A 21,527-nucleotide genomic window follows, 5' to 3' on the forward strand; every position below is an offset into this window, starting at 1 on the left:
AAGAGCTCAGATCATTCTACTGGCCCTAAATCTTCTATATAAGCTAATCAGGTTACTGACCCTACAACCTCCCTCATCCCATACCCAAAACAGGCCTCAGATCATACCCATGGCCCTGCAAATTCTATCATTCCCATAACCAAATCATAACCATGGCCTTGAAGCTGCTCTGTCAGCCATACACCCACATGAAAACTAAGATAAAGCAAAAGGCCCTGCAGGAGCTTTGTCCCATGATTCTTCAGATCAAACCCCTCACACTGCAACCTCATAACCATGTTAGACCTCAGATCAAACTCCTGCACTGCAACCCTTCTGTGAGACCCATGCACAAGTCAGATTTAAAAAAATATCTTACTAGGTCAGATGATCAAAATTGGTCATCATTTTCTTATACATGGGATCATGAAATGCACTAGAACCAGTCATTGCAAACACAATCGCCTAGATTATGAGTTCTGCGTTAGCCTTTAAAAAGCAGCATTAAGGGGTCCTAACGCTGCTTTTTAACGCCCGTTGGTATTACGAGTCAGGCAGGTACAGGTGTACCGCTCACTTTTATTCCGCGACTTTTGGCTACCGCAAATCCCCTTACGTCAATTGCGTATCCTATCTTTTTAATGGGATTTGCCCAACGCCGGTATTACGAGTCTTGGAAGAAGTGAGCGGTACAGCCTCTACCTCCAAGACTCCTACCGCATTTAAAAGTCAGTAGTTTAGAGTTTTATGGGCTAACGCCGGAACATAAAGCTCTTAACTACAGTGCTACAAAGTACACTAACACCCATAAACTACCTATGAACCCCTAAACCGAGGCCCCCCACATCGCAAACCCTATAATAAAATTATTTAACCCCTAATCTGCCGACCAGACACCGCCGCCACCTACATTATAGCTATGAACCCCTAATCTGCTGTCCCTAACATCACCGACACCTATATTATATTTATTAACCCCTAATCTGCCCCCCCCCAACGTCGCCGCCACCTACCTACACTTATTAACCCCTAATCTGCCGACCGGACATCGCCGCCACTATAATAAATGTATTAACCCCTAAACCGCCACAATCCCGCCTCGCAAACAATATAATACAGTTTATTAACCCCTAATCTGCCCCCCCAACGTCGCTGCCACCTACCTACAATTATTAACCCCTAATCTGCCGCTCCCAACGTCGCCGCTACTATAATAAAGTTATTAACCCCTAAACCTAACTCTAACCCTAACACCCCCCTAACTTAAATATAATTTAAATAAATCTAAATAAATTTACTATAATAAATTATTCCTATTTAAAAATAAATACCTATAAAATAAATCCTAATATAGCTACAATATAACTATTAGTTACATTGTAGCTATTTTAGGATTTATATTTATCTTACAGGCAACTTTGTATTTATTTTAACTAGGTACAATAGCTATTAAATAGTTAATAACTATTTAATAGCTACCTAGTTAAAATAATAACAAAATTACCTGTAAAATAAATCCTAACCTAAGTTACAAATACACCTAACACTACACTATCAATAAATTAATTAAATAAATTACCTACAATGATCTAAACTAAAATACAATTAAATAAACTAAACTATATTACAAAAACAAACATTAAATTACAAAAAATAAAAAAATATTACAAGAATTTTAATCTAATTACACCTAATCTAAGCCCCCTAATAAAATAAAATAGCCCCCCAAAATAATAAAATTCCCTACCCTATACTAAATTACAAAAGTAATCAGCTCTTTTACCGGCCCTTAAAGGGACAGTATACACTCATTTTCATATAACTGTATGTAATAGACACTACTATAAAGAATAAGATGCACAGATACTGATATAAAAATCCGGAGCGGCAGAAGTCTTCATCCGATCGGGGCAGAAGAGGTCCTCCATCCAGCAGAAGTTTTCATCCAAGCGGCATCTTCTATCTTCATCCATCCGGCGTGGAGCGGGTCCATCTTCAAGACATCCGACGCGGAGCATCCTCTTCTTCCCGACGACTAATGACGAATGAAGGTTCCTTTAAATGACGCCATCCAAGATGGCGTCCCTCGAATTCCAAATTGGCTGATAGGATTCTATCAGCCAATCGGAATTAAGGTAGGAAAAATCCAATTGGCTGATGTAATCAGCCAATCGGATTGAAGTTCAATCCGATTGGCTGATTGGATAAGCCAATAGAATGAAAGGTCAATTCTATTGGCTGATCCAATCAGCCAATCAGATTGAACTTCAATCCGATTGGCTGATTACATCAGGGGTTTTATTTGGAAAAAAAAAATTATTTAGCATTTTTTTTAAATAAAAAACCCCAACAACTGCACAAAGCATTTATGAGGGGTTAAAGTGCCTTTACATTGCGGTCTATGGGGAACTGTTAGTTTCCTGTAAATATATATGTATAAACACATACATATATATGTATATAATCATTTAAAATTTGCTGCCCGACTTACCCCCTTTGCTGCACTAGGTTCCGATGCAGTGTCTCACGGCATGAGAACGTGGCTACCATTGGAGCCTATAGAAGAGTGCTCTCATTAGCGCAATGCTTCCCTGCAATGCAAAGTCGCATTGTGCTCAACTTGTAATTCCAATGGCCAATGAAGTATGAGCACCCTCGTGAATAAGGGAGCATATAGCATTAGTAATATTCAGAAACAAAGATAGAGCAAAGGAAATAAGCTCCTAAACAATGTCTATCTTCAGGATCAAATTCCTCCTCATCGAGTAATAAGGGAGGTAACTAAGCTTCTTACAGTTAGACAGAACATCTGCATCAGACTACACTTAATTTATCAGAAGGTTGAACATGGTGAACAATTTTCCCAAAGAGCTATTAGTGGAACTACAGAAACGCCCGTCTCTCCAGGCCTCTTTAGTACATAAAGAGCATACGGGACCAGCATCTTTAGTGATTAAGGCACTTGGCATCCTAATGGTTGTAACAAGTAAGACATACAGTTAACACTGTGGCCTCTATTTATCAAGCCGTCAACCGCAAATATGCTGGAATTCTGCAGCGTATTTGTGGCGAGCTTGATTCCCCTTAGTTATCAAACCCTACAGACCGGCAAAAATTTAATTTTGTGAAGTAACATACGATCCGCCGGTATCAGTCCTACACAGATCGATGCTTACATCACTACAGATGTTCCGAATGCAAATTCGGCACTGACTACTTTTGCTAGTTATCAAAATATCTACCAGGTACGCTCTGCACTATTTCGGCCCAGCGTACCTGCTTTTCAATCCGCCGCACTGGAGGCGGCGGATGCCATAGGAATCAATGGGAGTCTGAAAGCAGCGAAAGCTCATGTTCGCTGCTGCCCGATATCCCATTGATTCCTATGGGAGAATTAAAGTTATGTTTACACCTAACACCCTAAAATGTACCCCGAGTCTAAACACCCTGCCGCCCCCTACACCGCCGCCACCTAAATTATGTTATTAACCCCTAATCTGCTGCTCCGACATCGTCGCCACCTACATTATACTTATTAACCCCTAATCTGCCATCCCCAACGTCGCCACCACTATATTAAATTTATTAACCCCTAAACATAAGTCTAACCCTAACACCCCCTAACTTAAATATAAATTTAAATAAATCTAAATAAAACTTACAATTAATAACTAAATAAGACCTATTTAAAACTAAAATCTTTCGTAAAACATAAACCCTAAGCTAGCTACAATATAACTAATAGTTACATTGTAGCTAGCTTAGGGTTTATTTTTATTTTACAGGCAAGTTTGTATTTATTTTAACTAGGTAGAATAGTTACTAAATAGTTATAAACTATTTAATAGCTACCTAGCTAAAATAAATAAAAAAAGTACCTGTTAAATTAAACCTAACCTAAGTTACACTAACACCTAACACTACAAGTCTTCATCCAGACGGCATCTTCTATCTTCATCCATCCGACGCAGAGCGGCTCCATCTTCAAGACATCCGACGCGGAGCATCCTCTTCTTCCGACGACTATCCGACGAATGAAGGTTCCTTTAAGTGACGTCATCCAAGATGGCGTCCCTTAGATTCCGATTGACTGATAGAATTTCATCAGCCAATCGGAATTAAGGTAGAAAAATCCTATTGGCTGATCCAATCAGCCAACAGGATTAAGCTCGCATTCTATTGGCTGTTCCAATCAGCCAACAGAATGCGAGCTCAATCCTATTGGCTGATTGGATCAGCCTATAGGATTGAACTTCAATCCTATTGGCTGATTGCATCAGCCAATTGGATTTTTTCTACCTTAATTCCGATTGGCTGATAAAATTCTGTCAATCGGAATCTAAGGGACGCCATCTTGGATGACGTCACTTAAAGGAACCTACATTCGTCGGAAGAAGAGGATGATCTGCGTCGGATGTCTTGAAGATGGAGCCGCTCCGCATCAAATGGATGGATGAAGATAGAAGATGCCGTCTGGATGAAGACTTCTGCCCGTCTGGAGGACCACTTCGCCCGGCTTGGATGAAGACGTCTCCCGGTAAGTCGATCTTCAGCTGGGGGTTAGTGTTAGGCTTTTTTAAGGGTGTATTGGGTGGGTTTTATTTTTAGGTTAGGGTTTGGGCTGCAATAGAGCTAACTGCCCTTTTAAGGGCAATGCCCATCCAAATGCCCTTTTCATGGCAATGGGGAGCTTAGGTTTTTTTAGTTAGTATTTTATTGGGGGGGGGGTTGGTTGTGTGAGTGGTGGGTTTTACTGTTGGGGGGTTGTTTGTATTTTTTTTTTTTTACAGGTAAAATAGCCAAATTTCTTTGGGGCAATGCCCCGCAATAGGCCCTTTTAAGGGCTATTGGTAGTTTAGTTTAGGCTAGTGGGGGTTTTATTTTGGAGGGGGGGGCATTTTTTTTATTTTGATAGGGCTATTAGATTAGGTGTAATTAGTTAAAATATCTGTAATTTGTTTTTTTATTTTCTGTAATTTAGTGGGGGGGGGGGGGGTTTGTACTTTAGATAATTTAAGTACTTGGTGTGTGGTTTTTTGACACTTAGGAGAGCGTATTGGTGCCGTTGAATGCAAGTAAGTTGACGGCTTGATAAGTAGAGGCCTATAAATCTAACTTCCCAATAAATATACAGACATATACAGGGAGTGCAGAATTTTTAGGCAAGTTGTATTTTTGAGGATTAATTTTATTATTGAACAACAACCATGTTCTCAATGAACCCAAAAAACTCATTAATATCAAAGCTGAATATTTTTGGAAGTAGTTTTTAGTTTGTTTTTAGTTTTAGCTATTTTAGGGGGATATCTGTGTGTGCAGGTGACTATTACTGTGCATAATTATTAGGCAACTTAACAAAAAACAAATATATACCCATTTCAATTATTTATTTTTACCAGTGAAACCAATATAACATCTCAACATTCACAAATATACATTTCTGACATTCAAAAACAAAACAAAAACAAATCAGTGACCAATATAGCCACCTTTCTTTGCAAGGACACTCAAAAGCCTGCCATCCATGGATTCTGTCAGTGTTTTGATCTGTTCACCATCAACATTGCGTGCAGCAGCAACCACAGCCTCCCAGACACTGTTCAGAGAGGTGTACTGTTTTCCCTCCTTGTAAATCTCACATTTGATGATGGACCATAGGTTCTCAATGGGGTTCAGATCAGGTGAACAAGGAGGCCATGTCATTAGATTTTCTTCTTTTATACCCTTTCTTGCCAGCCACGCTGTGGAGTACTTGGACGCGTGTGATGGAGCATTGTCCTGCATGAAAATCATGTTTTTCTTGAAGGATGCAGACTTCTTCCTGTACCACTGCTTGAAGAAGGTGTCTTCCAGAAACTGGCAGTAGGACTGGGAGTTGAGCTTGACTCCATCCTCAACCCGAAAAGGCCCCACAAGCTCATCTTTGATGATACCAGCCCAAACCAGTACTCCACCTCCACCTTGCTGGCGTCTGAGTCGGACTGGAGCTCTCTGCCCTTTACCAATCCAGCCACGGGCCCATCCATCTGGCCCATCAAGACTCACTCTCATTTCATCAGTCCATAAAACCTTAGAAAAATCAGTCTTGAGATATTTCTTGGCCCAGTCTTGACGTTTCAGCTTGTGTGTCTTGTTCAGTGGTGGTCGTCTTTCAGCCTTTCTTACCTTGGCCATGTCTCTGAGTATTGCACACCTTGTGCTTTTGGGCACTCCAGTGATGTTGCAGCTCTGAAATATGGCCAAACTGGTGGCATCATGGCAGCTGCACGCTTGACTTTTCTCAGTTCATGGGCAGTTATTTTGCGCCTTGTTTTTTCCACACGCTTCTTGCGACCCTGTTGACTATTTTGAATGAAACGCTTGATTGTTCGATGATCACGCTTCAGAAGCTTTGCAATTTTAAAAGTGCTGCATCCCTCTGCAAGATATCTTACTATTTTTGACTTTTCTGAGCCTGTCAAGTCCTTCTTTTGACCCATTTTGCCAAAGGAAAGGAAGTTGCCTAATAATTATGCACACCTGATATAGGGTGTTGATGTCATTAGACCACACCCCTTCTCATTACAGAGATGCACATCACCTAATATGCTTAATTGGTAGTAGGCTTTCGAGCCTATACAGCTTGGAGTAAGACACCATGCATAAAGAGGATGATGTGGTCAAAATACTCATTTTCCTAATAATTCTGCACTCCCTGTAGACCAAACACAAAATAAACATTGTCTGATAAATGTGGATAGTAATGGTGGTAGCAAACAAATAAATAAAAAAGACCAGAGGGGGGTGGAGTCTAGCCACGCAGGACGATGGCAGCAAGTTTCTAGAGCTCCTAGGCCCCATGGCAAGCAAAGTGTAATAAATAAGGATTGAGGCTCCCCATCCACCTTTATTATTATGCTAGATAAACAGATGAAGTGCAAGGAAAGTTTAATTGGCAAATGAAAATATAAAGAAGAATAAAAACGCAAACCACTAAGAGGTGACCGGCAAAGGCTGCAACTAAATCACAATCCAGCTGGTGATCGTTGTTTGCTCTAACTGTGGATCAGTAATTTAGAGCGTTATTTCTCGAAAACCAGAGTGACTGCTGCAAGCGCATCGGACAGAAGCCTCTCACAGAGAGAATAGATTGCCGGATTCTCGCGCTGCAGAATAACCGATCCCTCAGCTACATAAGCCAACATTAAGGTAGGAGTTCTAGACAGGTGACCCTTTACACTTATCAAGGCTAAGACCCAGCTGCACGCTCCAGTGTGACGGACAGACCCTGGACGTTTATAGGCACTGCACCTGGGAAGCTTTTTGCTGCTGAGAACGTTGCAGCGGCCGTTTTAAATCAGGGCTAGGCCTGAGAATATATAATTTGCGTCACAAGAAACTTACACACAGCGAAAAAGTGACCGGAGCTTTGAGACGTTAGGTTGCAGATCGCTAACTGAGAATTGCTCTATAGGGGTGAAAACGAGCCAACCAACTTATTTAAACTACAGTTTAAAAGGGCAACACGGCACTGACATACCTGAAGGCTATATGGTCTAGGCCCTGTGCAGTTATAGGCCTAAATAAAACCCACTTTACGATAAAATAATCGCCCTTCCTACTCAGCTGTGGCTAAACATTTACCCAGAGGCAGAACTTTTTTCCACTTTCTGCAATGAGATTTTTTTTAGTGAAAAATTTTCTGCAGCTCATTTTGAATTTTTAAATTAAGCAGTTACAGTAAAGCGCCAGCTCAATTGCAATGTGTTGATTAACTGGAGAATAAAGCATTTTTTAAAGTTTTATAATATAGTGCATTGCACAACTGCAGAGAAAAAAAAAGTGTTGTTTTTATAATGTCTTGAGTCAGTCAACAAAAGTAAATGTGCTGCTGCATTGCAGCGATGCTCCATATTTGACTGTTCTCTTCAAACAGCACTTTGTTCTGGATGCACTTTGTTAAGGAAAACTTACACAGTGCAGCCAGAGCACAGTGCAGTTTGAAGACAACAGCCTGATGCAGAGCAGCCTACAATCTGACAATACAACCCCAATTCAGTGTGAATTACCCTCTAACTATGTCACAAAAAGTGACCTTTACTTCCTCACAACAAAAGAAGACATGAAAATGTTTATGCATTAAAGATCATTATATAACGATCTACATAAGAATATCACGGCAGTTTCGGATAGAGTGACAAACATAGAAGAAGAACAGACTAATGTTAACTAAAAACAATCAACTTACAAACAAAATACAAGCCCAAGAAGACATGATACAATCTCTGAACAACAAAATTGAAGATCTTAATAACCGTGGTCGCCGCAATAATTTGTGTATAAGGGGAGTTCCAGAGTCCATATCAACATCGGCACTAGGAGGATATTTACAAGACCTGTTTCGGACGATTAAAGGTAAACCTAACTCCCAAGAGATCCTCATAGAAAGGGTCCACAGGGCTTTAAAGGCTAGACCACCCCCAAAGGCACCACCACGGGACATCATACTTAAACTATTGAACTTTCAAGATAAAGAAGAAATTTTTAACAATGCAAGAGCTAAACAACCTCTCCAACATGCAGGGATAACGTTACAGATTTTTAGTGACATTAGTCCAACTGCACTACAAGAAGGGCCTTGTCACATATCACATCCATCTTGCAATCCAACAAAATACCATATCGCTGGGGGTTCCCAGTATCTATAATTGCCTCCAAAGACAACAAGACATCAATATACTGTAGTGAAAACGATCTGGAACAGTTCTGCCAAGCACTCTCTATCAACATTCCTGCTGCCTCAACACCTTTGAGCGCTACGGCATATATAACTCTTCATGGTGCTGACCCAGACGATACTATGGCGAGTTAAATATTGAATCCGAGGTCATCAGCACATTTTGTCCTCTCTAAGAAGGTAACCAAGAGAGAAAATAGAGACCCTGCACCTTGAATGGTAAGACACTTTTAAAGCTACATCACTGACAATGAAGGTACTGAACTATGAATATTCAATAACCACTGCCAGGGCATAATTCGAGGTGAGTCAATCTCCTGTATGGAGACATAGAACAGAACACGAAGAAAATAAACTGTTTATAGTATAGCAACATCATAGTAAGACTCACACCTCTCGGCAGATTGGTGCACGGAAAGACTTAAGCTATAGACTTCCATTTATGAGAATGGATGAGAGACTGTATAGTAAATGTAGACAAGTGTATGCCAAACAGGTGATAGTTAGAATTAGCCAGAAAAGGCACATTTTTTGATCAAAGCCTCCATTTATAATAGGTTTTATAATATGTTTTATACTAAGTATACCTAGGATGTAACAGATTTTTGGTTACAGAGTAAAGAAATCCCATTGGTTTGTTTAGTTTGTATATCCTGCCTTGCTATGGTTTTCCATAAAATGATAATGCTGATTAGCTAAAAAATAAATAAAAATATATATGTATACAAACATAAGGGGGAGGGAGGGGGGGATCAAAAAATGGTGTTAAAAATATCACAAAGTTTACTAGGACATATTATTGTCAATGGAAACAAGACAATTCCTTATTATTTATAGTGTTCAGACAATTATAAAGCTTAATAATACTGTTGTAAATGTAAAGTTTTAAGTTGATTTGTGATAATCTCACATCATTGTGTTATAATGTATTAGATCAATAGTGTTTGATTCCCCTCCTCCTCTAGAGCACTGGATGGGGGGCATCCTTCCCAAATATCTAGTTATGTTACAAAATAAGTTGCACGTCTTTGCCATGGGGACACATCCCCAGTACTACATTTTTCTTTTCGGGTACTTGAGACTAGAGTTTTGTTTCAGGTAGACCTAGCTCTTCTTAGCTGCTTTTGCTATTATCTACAACTGTATCTCTTTTATCTAATACCTTACGCCTCCCCTCTATCTTTCCCTCATTCCCCCATACCTATCCCATAAGATATCAATACTATAGGTGTTCTGTAGTCCCACCTACATCTCCATATATTGGACATTTTAACCTAAAATATCTCACACAACAAACATGCCTTCTCTTTTGCACAAAGCAATTCAAAACTCAGATCACACTATCACATTAATGACACTAAACGTCAAGGGACTTAACAGCCCTGGCAAACGGTCCATAGCAACAAAAGAATTGTCTAGAAACAATCACACTATTGTTTTCATTCAGGAAACACATTTCCAGATAGGAAAAGAACCAAAATAGTCCAACCTCAAATACCCAAACATGTTCTTTGCATCTAACTCTAAAAAAAAGAATGGAGTGGGGATCTTACTCCACAAATCCATACCTTTACAAACAACGTCAGTGATCAGGGATCCAGAGGGCAGGTACATATTGATAGTGGGTCTATTGTATGGAAGGCCTATAACACTCCTGAATGTATATTTTCCAAACATCGAGCAACACCGTTTCATTAAGAAAATATCACAACTAATATTAGACAACTGAAAGGGTATGCTTTTACTGGGAGGTGACTTTAATCTTCCGCTTGACCCTCACTGGGACACATCTAATAACCTTTCTAGTGTTCCTAAATCCACCTTAAAATCGGCCAAAAACACATTAACGGACATTAATCTACATGATATCTGGCGTACTCTAAACGTTACAGCAAAAGACTATACCTACTATTCAACCATTCACAAAAAATATTTGTGCATCGACTACTTATTTACAGACTCCATAGGACTGACCACGATAGTTAACTGTGAAATAGGTACGATCTCGTGGACTGATCATGCCCCAGTCGTGTGTACAATGCTGTGGCCAGAGACACCCCTTACAGATTTTATTTGGAGACTGGATGACCACCTTTTGACAGACCCGTTAGTTACGGAGGGGGTAACTAATCTCAGAATATTTTATACACAACCCAGATTCAGATACATCTAGCTCTACAACATGGGAGGCCCATAAGTGTGTCATCTGAGGAGAGTTGATAAAAATAAGAGCAAGAAAACTAATAGAGAGACGGGCCAAACATGAACACCTACATTCTACAATAAAAAATTTAGAAAGTACACATAAAAAAGGACCACATGACTCGACAATCCTCACAGAGCTTACTCAAGCCAGAAGGGAACTGAAAGAATTCCTATTGCAGGAATCTCAACGACAAGCAATGTACCTGTGCCAACTATATTATGACCAGGGGAACAAACCGGGCAAATTGTTGGCAAGAACCACACAACGGAAAACATACAAATGGAGAATTCCACTCTGATAAAAGACAGTAAAGGAATAGCAAAAGAATTTAGGCAATACTACCATGAATTATATAATCTAAAAAGCACACGGTCCGAGTCTACAACTTCACGGACCCGAGATAAACAAACAAAAATTACAAATTTAACAAACCTTGCTCTCACTAGGCTCAGTGACGATGAGAAATCAGCTTTAGATTCTTCCATAACGGAACAAGAGATAGGACTAGCAATTAAAGATCTTCCCTCTGGGAAAAGCCCGGGCCCTGACGGGTTCTCCACTAAGTATTACAAAGTATACAGAAATTTACTTATACCACATCTTCTCTCCCTGTTTAATGACTTGACAACTACTAAAACACTACCACCTAGAATGTTAGAGGCGCACATCTCGGTGATACCTAAACCAGGTAAACCACATGACAGGCCCAGTAATTTTAGAACAATTTCACTTCTGAACACAGACGTAAAAATCTTAGCTAAAATATTGGCCACCAGACTTAATAAATACTTATCTAGACTCATTTCTACAGACCAAGTCGGCTTTGTGCCGGTCAGGGAAGCCAAAGATAATACTATTAGAATACAGCGTATCATAGAATATGCAAATCCCTTAATCATCCACTGACCTTATTTGCATCTGACGCAGAAAAGGCCTTTGATAGGGTAGATTGGTCTAGAGAAACCATGTCCAAAATGAATATGGGAGATAATTTTCTCCACATGGTTTTTTCCTTATATTCAGGCCCTAATGCTAAGGTTAAAGTGAACGGTACATTGTCGAAATCATTCTCAATTTCTAACAGAACCCGTCAGGGCTGCCCCTTATCCCCCTTGTTGTTCCTCCTTTTGTTCGAAACCCTGGCCCAAAAAATTAGATTAAATACAAAGATTGAAGGTATACATATAGGGGAGAGAGAACATAAATTGATGATGTATGCAGGCGACATACTGTTTACCCTGACCAATATTGAATGTTCCATACCAGAATTGTTAATGGAATTACGGGGATACAGCCAAGTTTCTAACTTTCACTTAAATTTGTCCAAATCAGAGCTTCTTAATATTACCCCCCCCCCCCCACATCTCATACACATGTTAGCTACAAAATATGGTTTAATATTGGCATCAGAGAGACAAAAATACCTGGGAGTTTTTCTAACGGCCAAACCAAATTATCTATTTAAACACAATTATTCACAGCTTAAGAAGGAGATCGCTGATGATTTGTGCTCATGGAACTGCAAGCCACTTTCGTGGCTGGGCAGAGTGGGCATCATAAAGATGAACATCTTACCTAGGCTGCTGTATTTGTTCCAGACTGTGCCAATTTCCTTACCCGACCAGTTTTTACGACAACTACAAAATTTAGTAGACAATTTTATATGGGGAGGGGGGAAAGTAGAGTACAAAGGCAGACACTGTTCTTACTCAGAGAGCGTGGTTGACTGGGAGTACCAAATTTGGCACTATATAGAAGAGCTATTTTGTTACAGCAGATTTTGGAATGGAGCCATAATATCGGTCAAAAGGCATGGGTCCAACTAGACAATCATATACTTGAGAGAGGCAATTCGGCATCTCTTATGCGGGTTGAACCCAGAAAGCGCCCAGATATAATACATCATTATCCAAGCATTTTTTAAATATTTAAAGAATGGGATAAGACCATAGCCACAAACCCGCATGTTTCAACTAGAGTTGGCCCACTTCTTCCTATTAGAGAAAACACTGATGTACCATTAGGTAACACAGGAACTACCCATAAGCCCCCATACAAACTGAAAGAGGGAACATTACACTTTGTAATTGAGAATGGGACAATAGCGCCGTTAGAGAAATTGCAGCAGATGGATGTGAAAACGCTCCCCTCGTAGTTAACTCGTATGCAATTAATACACTATATAGATACACATAGACAAAAATCTGGAATGCAAAGAGAGTTTACGTCATTTTTGAAAAATTATGCACACAAGAAATCCCGCCTCGACATACTATTTCATTAATATATAAAATTTTACTAAATCCATACGAGACTATACTGCCAAGTTATGTGAGATCTTGGAACGTTGAATTAAATGTTGAATTTGACGTAAAAACATGGATTGAGTCATTTCGAATGGCTACAATTGCTTCAGCATCTGCCACAACACAAGAAATGCATATTAAATTCATTAGCAGATGGTACTTAACACCATTCAGATTGCATAAATCCAATCCTCAAATTAGCGACAGATGCTGGAGAGCATGTGGACAGGTGGGCACGATACGGCATATATGGTGGGAATACCCTCATATAGCAGAGTTCTGGAGGGATATATTTATAACTATTTCATCAATAGTGGGTATTGACATTGAACCTAACTTCAATTATTTGATGTTTATAAAGATCCCGAAATTACAAAATAAATTACACAAAGTTATCCTCCTTATAATGCTAAATAGCGCTAAGAAACTAATTCCTAAGAGGTGGAAATCCAGGGCAATACCAACAATCCAAGAATGGCACTCACAAACTACAGACATATTGCAGTTAGAACGTTTACACTACTTAACAACAAATAACATTCAATTTTATCAGGGACTACTGGACCTGTGGAGCGGAGTTCAGTTGCAATGAACCAGCTGAATTTTGTATGGAACCATTCAGCAGAACCGTATTGAAAACCATAAACACCTTGATCCTCCTCCCTTCCCCAATACCCCTCTTTCTGTCTTTCTCTCTTTATTCTTTTATATAACTGAACGTCAACATTGGGAGGTACAATGATGTTTATATTAACGATATCATATATGGTATGATTTTGACAGTTGTTATTTTAGATATGTGTCAACACTTACCATTTGAATAATTTCAACTAAACGTCTAAGTATGTATCTTGTATTGCATTTATGTAAAACTCCTATTGTTGGACGTTTTCTCTATTTTGTATACTATTGATCTTTAAATAAAAATCTTTTATAAAAAAAGACCAGGTTACATATAACAAAAAGCAGGCAACTCCAGTTACTACAAGTAACACATAAATAAAAATGTCCAGATATTTGCACCAGAAAATAAAAAATACAATTCTTAAGATACAATAGTCCTAACTGCCAATCTAATTAGCACAGCGGAACAAAAAGAATAACAACAGGTATCAGGAAAGGCTCTGTGTTTCTCTCCATCCTCCTCAAAAGGGAACAACTCTTTGATGGTGAGTGCTATTGGGGTGAGTCAAGATATATGGTCCCTAGCAGATCAATTTATTAAGAAAGGTTACTTTATGGTAAATTGTCACATAGGTATTTACTCACTTTTAGTGACTGGAAAACTGCACACGTACGGCTCTTCTCCATGCTCAATTTTTGTAACAAGTAAAGGTTTCACATGAATATATCCTGTATGGACATAAATCACAGGTTATGTGAGAAAAACCCATTATAAAAAGGTGCCAAAAAATAAAGAATTATTCAGTAAAAAGCAGATTCAGAGGTACTGCTGCTAAAAAATATTTTAAATTTAACAACAGATTACTTTGAGGAAAAAAATTATATTTTATAGCAAAAAACAAACAAACAAACAAAAAAAAAACACATTTCTAAATATAAACTATATTCTAAAAATCATTCTAATGAAATGTGAAATGCACTGCAGTGTATAGTATGTCTTTAAACCAAGTATAAAAATAAATATATTTTATATAACTGTTTGATTTCCTCACTCTCATATTTATAGAGCCCCTATGTTAATATAAGAGGTTTGTATTTAAAACCATTTTAACCACATGCCACTGATAGGGATATGAGGCTTACCACTGAACATTGACAAAAGGTAAAATATTACACATATATGCAGATAATACGATCTTTCTGTTACAGCCTCTGTCCCTCATATAATATATCCCCTTGTGTATAGTGCTGCAAGGGGTGCTGGTTTCTATGGCTATCACTTGCAGTTTACAGTAACATTAAATTCTGCATTGGAAATAAGGGTCACTTGCCCCTCTGAGTGGTGACAGCACCCAGACACTGCACTATGACGACTCTGGGCACTAAATGTGTGTTATAACATCACGCACATGTATGACTGGATCACTATGGGCCAGTAGCACAGAGTGTAATGTATAAATGGTGGTGGGACCTCAGCTAGATGAACAAGCAGTGCAAGGGAAGGGTTCACAGGGCTGTATAGCTCATGAATGATTCATTAAAAATGATTTAATATAAAAAAAGAAAAACTGCAGAAAGTAGTTATGAGGGGTTAAAAGTGCCTTTATATTGCGGTCTATGGGGAACTGTGTGTTCCCTGTAAATATATATGTATTTGTTTAAATACTTATATAGGTGGTAAAATATGTATATACACATACAAAAACAGAAATATATGTATACAATCAATGCCCATCGCTGCACGACTTACCCCCTTCACTGCACTAGGTTCTCATGCAGTGTCTCTCGGCATGAGAACGTGGATCCTATTGGAGCCTATGGAAGAGTGCTCTCATGAGCTCAATGCTTCCCTGCAATGTGGATGCAAGGTCGTGGTCGCATTGTGATCAACTTGTAATTCCTATGGCCAATGTAGTATGAGCACCCTCATGAATAAGGGTGAATATAGCATTAGTAATATGCAGAAACAAAGATAGAGCAAAGGAAATAAGCTCCTTAAAGGGACACTGAACCCAATTTTTTTCTTTAGTGATTCAGATAGAGCATGCAATTTCAAGCAACTTTCTAATTTACTCCTATTATCAAATTTTCTTCATTCTCTTGGTATGTTTATTTGAAAAGCAAGAAAGTAAGTTTAGATGCCGGCCCATTTTTGGTCAACAACCTGGGTTGTCCTTGCTGATTGGACAGCATCAATAAACAAGTGCTGTCCATTGTACTGCACCAAAAATTGTCTGGCTCATTAGCTTAGATGCCTTCTTTTTTAAATAAAGATAGCAAGAGAACAAAGAAAATTTGATAATAGGAGTTAATTAGAAAGTTGCTTAAAATTGCATGCTCTATCTGAATCATGAAAGAAAAAAATTGGGTTCAGTGTCCCTTTAACAATGTCTATCTTCAGGATCAAACTCATCCTCGTTGGGTAATAAGGGAGGTAACTAAGCTTCTTACAGTTAGACAGAACATCTGCCTCATACTCCACATAACTTATAAGAAGAAGGTTTAACATGGTGACCAATTATCCTAAATAGTTATTAATGGAACTACAGAAACGCCTGTCTCTCTAGGCCTCTCTAGCACATAAAGAGCATATGGGACAAGCATCTTTAGTGATTAAGGCACTTGGCATCCTAAGGGTTGTAACAAGTAAGACACACAGTTAACACTATACATCTAACTTCCCAATAAACACTCAGACATTTAGACCAAAGGCAAAATAAACATTGTCTGATAAATGTAGAAATGAATGGTGGTAGCAAAAAAAAAAAAAAAAAAAATCCAGGTTACATATAACAGAAAGCAGGCAACTCCAGTTACTACAAGTAACACATAAATAAAATGTCCAGATATTTGCATCAGAAAATAAATAAATTTGCTACCATTAAATAGTCCTAACTGCCAATCTAATTAGCACAGCGGAACAAACATCAAGTATCAGGAGAGGCTCTGTGTTTCTGTCCATAATCCTTAAAAAGGGAACAACTCTTAGGTGGCGAGTGCTATTAGGTTGAGCCAGGATATATGGTCTCCAGCAGATCAGTTTACTATGAAAGGTTACTTTAAGTTAAATTGTCACATAGGAATTTACTCACCTTTGGTGACTGGTAAACTGCACACGTACGGCTCCTCTCCATGCTCAATCTTTGCAACAAGTAAAGGTTTTACATGAACATATCCTGTATGGACATAAATCACAGGTTATGTGAGAAAAACCCATTATAAAGGTGCCAAAAATAAAGAATTATTCAGGAAAAAGAAGAATCAGAGGTACTGCTGCTAAAATTTATTTTAATTTAACTACAGATTACTTTTAGGAAAAGATTACATTTTATAGCATCCCCCCCCCCAAAAAAAAAAACACATTTCTAAATATAAAGTATATTCTAAAAATGATTCTAATGAAATGTGAAATGCACTGCAGTGTATAATATGTGTCTTTAAACCAAGTATAAAAATAAATATATTTTATATAACTTTGTTTGATTTTCTCATTCTCATATTTATAGAGCCCTTATTTTAATATAAGAGGTTTGTATTTAAAATACAAAAGATCCATATTCTGACAAAGATATATGTGTGTGTACTTGCAGCGTACAGTAACATAAGACCCTGCATTGGAAATAAGGTTCACTTGCCCCTCTGAGTGGAGACAGTACCTTGACACTGCATATAGAACTAAGAGGACTCTGGGCACTCACTGTGTGTTATGGCATCATGCACACGTATGACAGAATCACTATGGCACAGTAGCTCAGTGTGTGATGTATAAATGGTGGTGGGACCTCAGCTGGATGAACAAGCAGGGAGCAGTGCAAGGGAAGAGTACACAGAGCTGCATATTTCATGAATGACTGTATTAAGTAATAAATGTCTGTAATAACCAACACCAAGATTTTATGCCTGTTTAAAACAAGCCCATTATGTGTCAGTTATTACCTAGAGACCTGAGGGCCTGGTAATTCTCCATCATCACATCCTTATAAAGCTCTTTTTGTTCTTCAGTTATACAACCCCACTCCTCCTCCGAGAAATAAACAGCAACTTCATCAAACTCCATTTGTTCCTTAAAATTACAAAAATAAATCAAACCATAAAAACTTGTAAAATGTAAACCACATAGAGCAAACTGACTGTAACAATGACAATGAACCAACCCAGAGCTCGGCCAGTGACCATGAAAAGTCCATATGGTCAGTGTCCTCAATCTCCCAGGGTTTGTGCTGTGTGTGTGTGGAACTCTCTGCCTCGCTCAACAAGACTCTCCCCTAGTTTTGAAAGCTTCAAGCGCTCCCTACGACTCTACTGTTCAGGGATGCATACAACCTACACTAACCTTTCTCTATACCTGTTCCTCTCCTCCATTGCTATCCCCTTGAGCCCCCTTAGCATGTAAGCCTAAAAGCCCAGCTATTTGTAGATCACCTTCTTAAGAGCCGATTACAACAGTGCAACTCTTGGCAGAGCCCTCTACCCATTTGATCCCTATAAATGTTTCCTTGTATTCCACCTATGCTTATAGCGCTGCAGAATCTGTTGGCGCTCCACAAACTACCGATAATAATAATAATAATAATAATAATAAAGACCACTTAGCACCAGATGTCATGCACAGCAGCTGATAAGTGACAATATGACTAATCGTCCTCACCTTCCCAGTCAGCATGTAGATCTCTGAGGTTTGGTTCTTATCAGTCGACTTCTTGTTGGTCACACGTGAATCAACCCAATACTCCAAGAAACAGGTACTCACCTTGTCACAGTAACACTGACCTACAGCTAAAGAGGAGGGTGTACATGTTACATATTAATGTACAAATCTCTGTCTAAGCCACACAAGCCTCACTGACATCTTGATTCTTCAGGAAAACTGAAGAATCTGTGGCTACAAGTTTGATTAACTATTTAGCCCCATTCCCCTCTTCCCTGTGAAGTAATTTCTATTTTGATGACAATGATAAATGTCTATGATATAAAACTGACTTGTTTTACTTAACATTTTTACTCTTACAATTTGACCTTATAGTAACTATAAGAATACTGCAGTAAGTACAACTAACATTTTTATCTCCTAAGAAGCTATATTCAAAAAGGTACATGAAACATAATGTTTTTCATTCATAATTCAGATAGAGCATGTGATTTTAAACAAATTTCCAATTTACTTCTATTATCTGTTTTGTTGTCTTGGTATCCTTTGTTGAAAAGGATACCTAGGTAGGCTCAGCAGCTGCTGATTGGTGGCTACACATATAAGCCTCATGTTATTGGCTCACTCAATCGTCTCAGTAGTGCATTGTTGCTTCTTCAACAGCATATACCAAGATAATTGAAGACAATTATATAATATAAGTATTAAACATATTAAAACTTTAAATTGTTTTATTTGTTATTGTTATTTATTTATTTGTTAATAAATGTTCTTGTCCTGGATATACCTAGCAATAATCTGTGTGAATTGTCTTTATTAGACAGCGTTCCATCACTGGGGATGGACTATACACAAATGTGCGTTCTTGGTGGTTTCATATCAATTTAAAAAGCTGAAAATAAAAACATTTTAATTGCTACAAATGCATGAAAGGAGATTCTTTAAAACTGAAAAATTCTCTCTTCCCTCCAATGTATTTTGCTTGAAATTAATCACAAGAATCTGAAAAGTCTAATAAACGGTCACATGTCCTGATCCCTGAAACACCCATGCCTTATCACAGTAATAACAGTGAGGCCAGACAGGTGAGATATCCCCCTTAAAGGGACAATCAAGTAAAAATTAAAGGGACAGTCTAGGCCAAAATAAACTTTGATGATTCAGATAGGGCATGTCATTTTGAATAATTTTCCAATTTACTTTTATCACCAATTTTGCTTTGTTCTCTTGGTATTCTTAGTTAAAAGCTTAACCTAAGAGGTTCATATGCTAATTTCTTAGACCTTGAAGGCCACCTTTTTCAGAATGCATTTTAACAGTTTTTCACCACTAGAGGGTGTTAGTTCATGTGTTTCATATAGATAACACTGTGCTCGTGCACGAGAAGTTATCTGGGAGCAGGCACTGATTGGCTAAACTGCAAGTCTGTCAAAAGAACTGAAATAAAGGGGCAGTTTGCAGAGGCTTAGATACAAGATAATCACAGAGGTTAAAAGTATATTAATATAACTGTGGTATAACTTTGGTTATGCAAAACTGGGGAATGGGTAATAAAGGGATTATCTATCTTTTAAAACAATAAAAATTCTGGTGTAGACTGTCCCTTTAAGCTTTCATGATTCAGATAGAGCATGGAATTTTAAACAACTTTGCATTATACTTTCATGAACAAAATGTGCACAGAATTTTTATATTTACACTTTTTCAATCACCAACTCCTACTGAGCATGTGCAATAATTCACAGTATATACCTATATGCATATTTGTGATTGGCTGAGGGCTGTCACATGTCACAGGAGGAGTGGAAAAAGACATAACTGAAAATTGTCAGAAACAGATCTACTTCTCATTTTAAGTTCTGACTACTATGTGCTATTGCTTTGTCTTATTATAGTGCATTTGTTGATAATACAAATCTACCGTATTTTACTGCTCCTTTAATAAAAAGGATCAGCACAATATTCTAAAATACAAACAAAAGCACTGGCACACATACCTTATGTGCAGACATATATTATATAGAGGTTCCCTCAGACGCACACAGTACCTTATTTACAGATATTTATAGAGAGGTCTCCCCTGATACACACACCTTATTCCCAGCACCTTATATAAGGTAATTAATATACAGATATTACATAGAGAGGTTCCTGTGCCTCGCACACAGACCCTTGCAGTACCTTATATACAGATACATAATATTAGAGATGTTCCCTCTCCCTCACACACACAGAGCACCCACCGCAGTGCCTTACAAATACATAATATAGAGGTTCCCTCAGTAACACATACTACATTGTCTCCAGTACACACACAAACTTCAACCTCAGTACAGTATATACGGTTATATAACACAAAACAAATGTGTCTTTACAAATATAGATACCTTCCTGCCACCGTTCCACATTGAGCAATGGAATAATAGCAGCTAGTTCTTAACCAGCTAAAGGACCAGTGATGTCACAGCCATCACATGACTGAAGAGAACAAATAGTACCCTGTAGAATTCCGGGTCCTCGGCTACTCGGCAAGAATCGGAACTCCGCCCCCCACCGCAGCTACCCACTCCCATTCTCCTCCCACCTCATGCATTTCCATATCCCGTCTTGAAAGCTCAGTCTCCATGCTCGTGCATGAGAAACATCCCCTCCCCCGCCACTCTGCATTCGCCACAGCTTCTTCTGCTGATGTAATGCAGCTTGTCACACGCTCCCTGCTCCCTTCAATATTTCATTAGACAGCTCGAATACCTAATGCTCTTCGTACATACTGCAGTACATATTCTGCTGCAATTGTTTTTAATGTTTAAAGAAACAGTTTATAATATCATCAAATAAAGATTAATAACAATAATGTGCATGGTTCTTTACTACTTTTGTTCTTTGGATATTCTTTGTTGAAAACTAATTGAAATACTACAATACATATTCTGCTGCAATTGTTTTTAATGTTTAAAGAAACAGTTTGTAATATCATCAACTAAAGATTAATAACAATAATGTGCATGGTTCTTTACTACTTTTGTTTTATGGATATCCTTTGTTGAA

At 38.3% G+C, this 21,527-nt stretch overlaps 1 protein-coding gene across 1 annotated transcript in view; it reads right to left on the reverse strand.

Annotated features, from left to right (window-relative positions):
- Positions 1 to 21,527, reverse strand: part of LOC128658024 (zinc finger protein 585B-like) — a 192,202-nt gene that overhangs the window by 55,410 nt on the left and 115,265 nt on the right. The window contains exons 6-8 of the mRNA XM_053712466.1: positions 18,480 to 18,607; positions 17,768 to 17,894; positions 16,924 to 17,007 (exon numbers count right to left, since the gene is read on the reverse strand). Coding sequence (XP_053568441.1) covers positions 16,924 to 17,007; positions 17,768 to 17,894; positions 18,480 to 18,607 — 339 coding nt within the window. The remainder of the gene's footprint in view (positions 1 to 16,923; positions 17,008 to 17,767; positions 17,895 to 18,479; positions 18,608 to 21,527) is intronic.

Source organism: Bombina bombina, chromosome 4 (assembly GCF_027579735.1).
Source record: "Bombina bombina isolate aBomBom1 chromosome 4, aBomBom1.pri, whole genome shotgun sequence".
Lineage (NCBI taxonomy): Eukaryota > Metazoa > Chordata > Amphibia > Anura > Bombinatoridae > Bombina > Bombina bombina.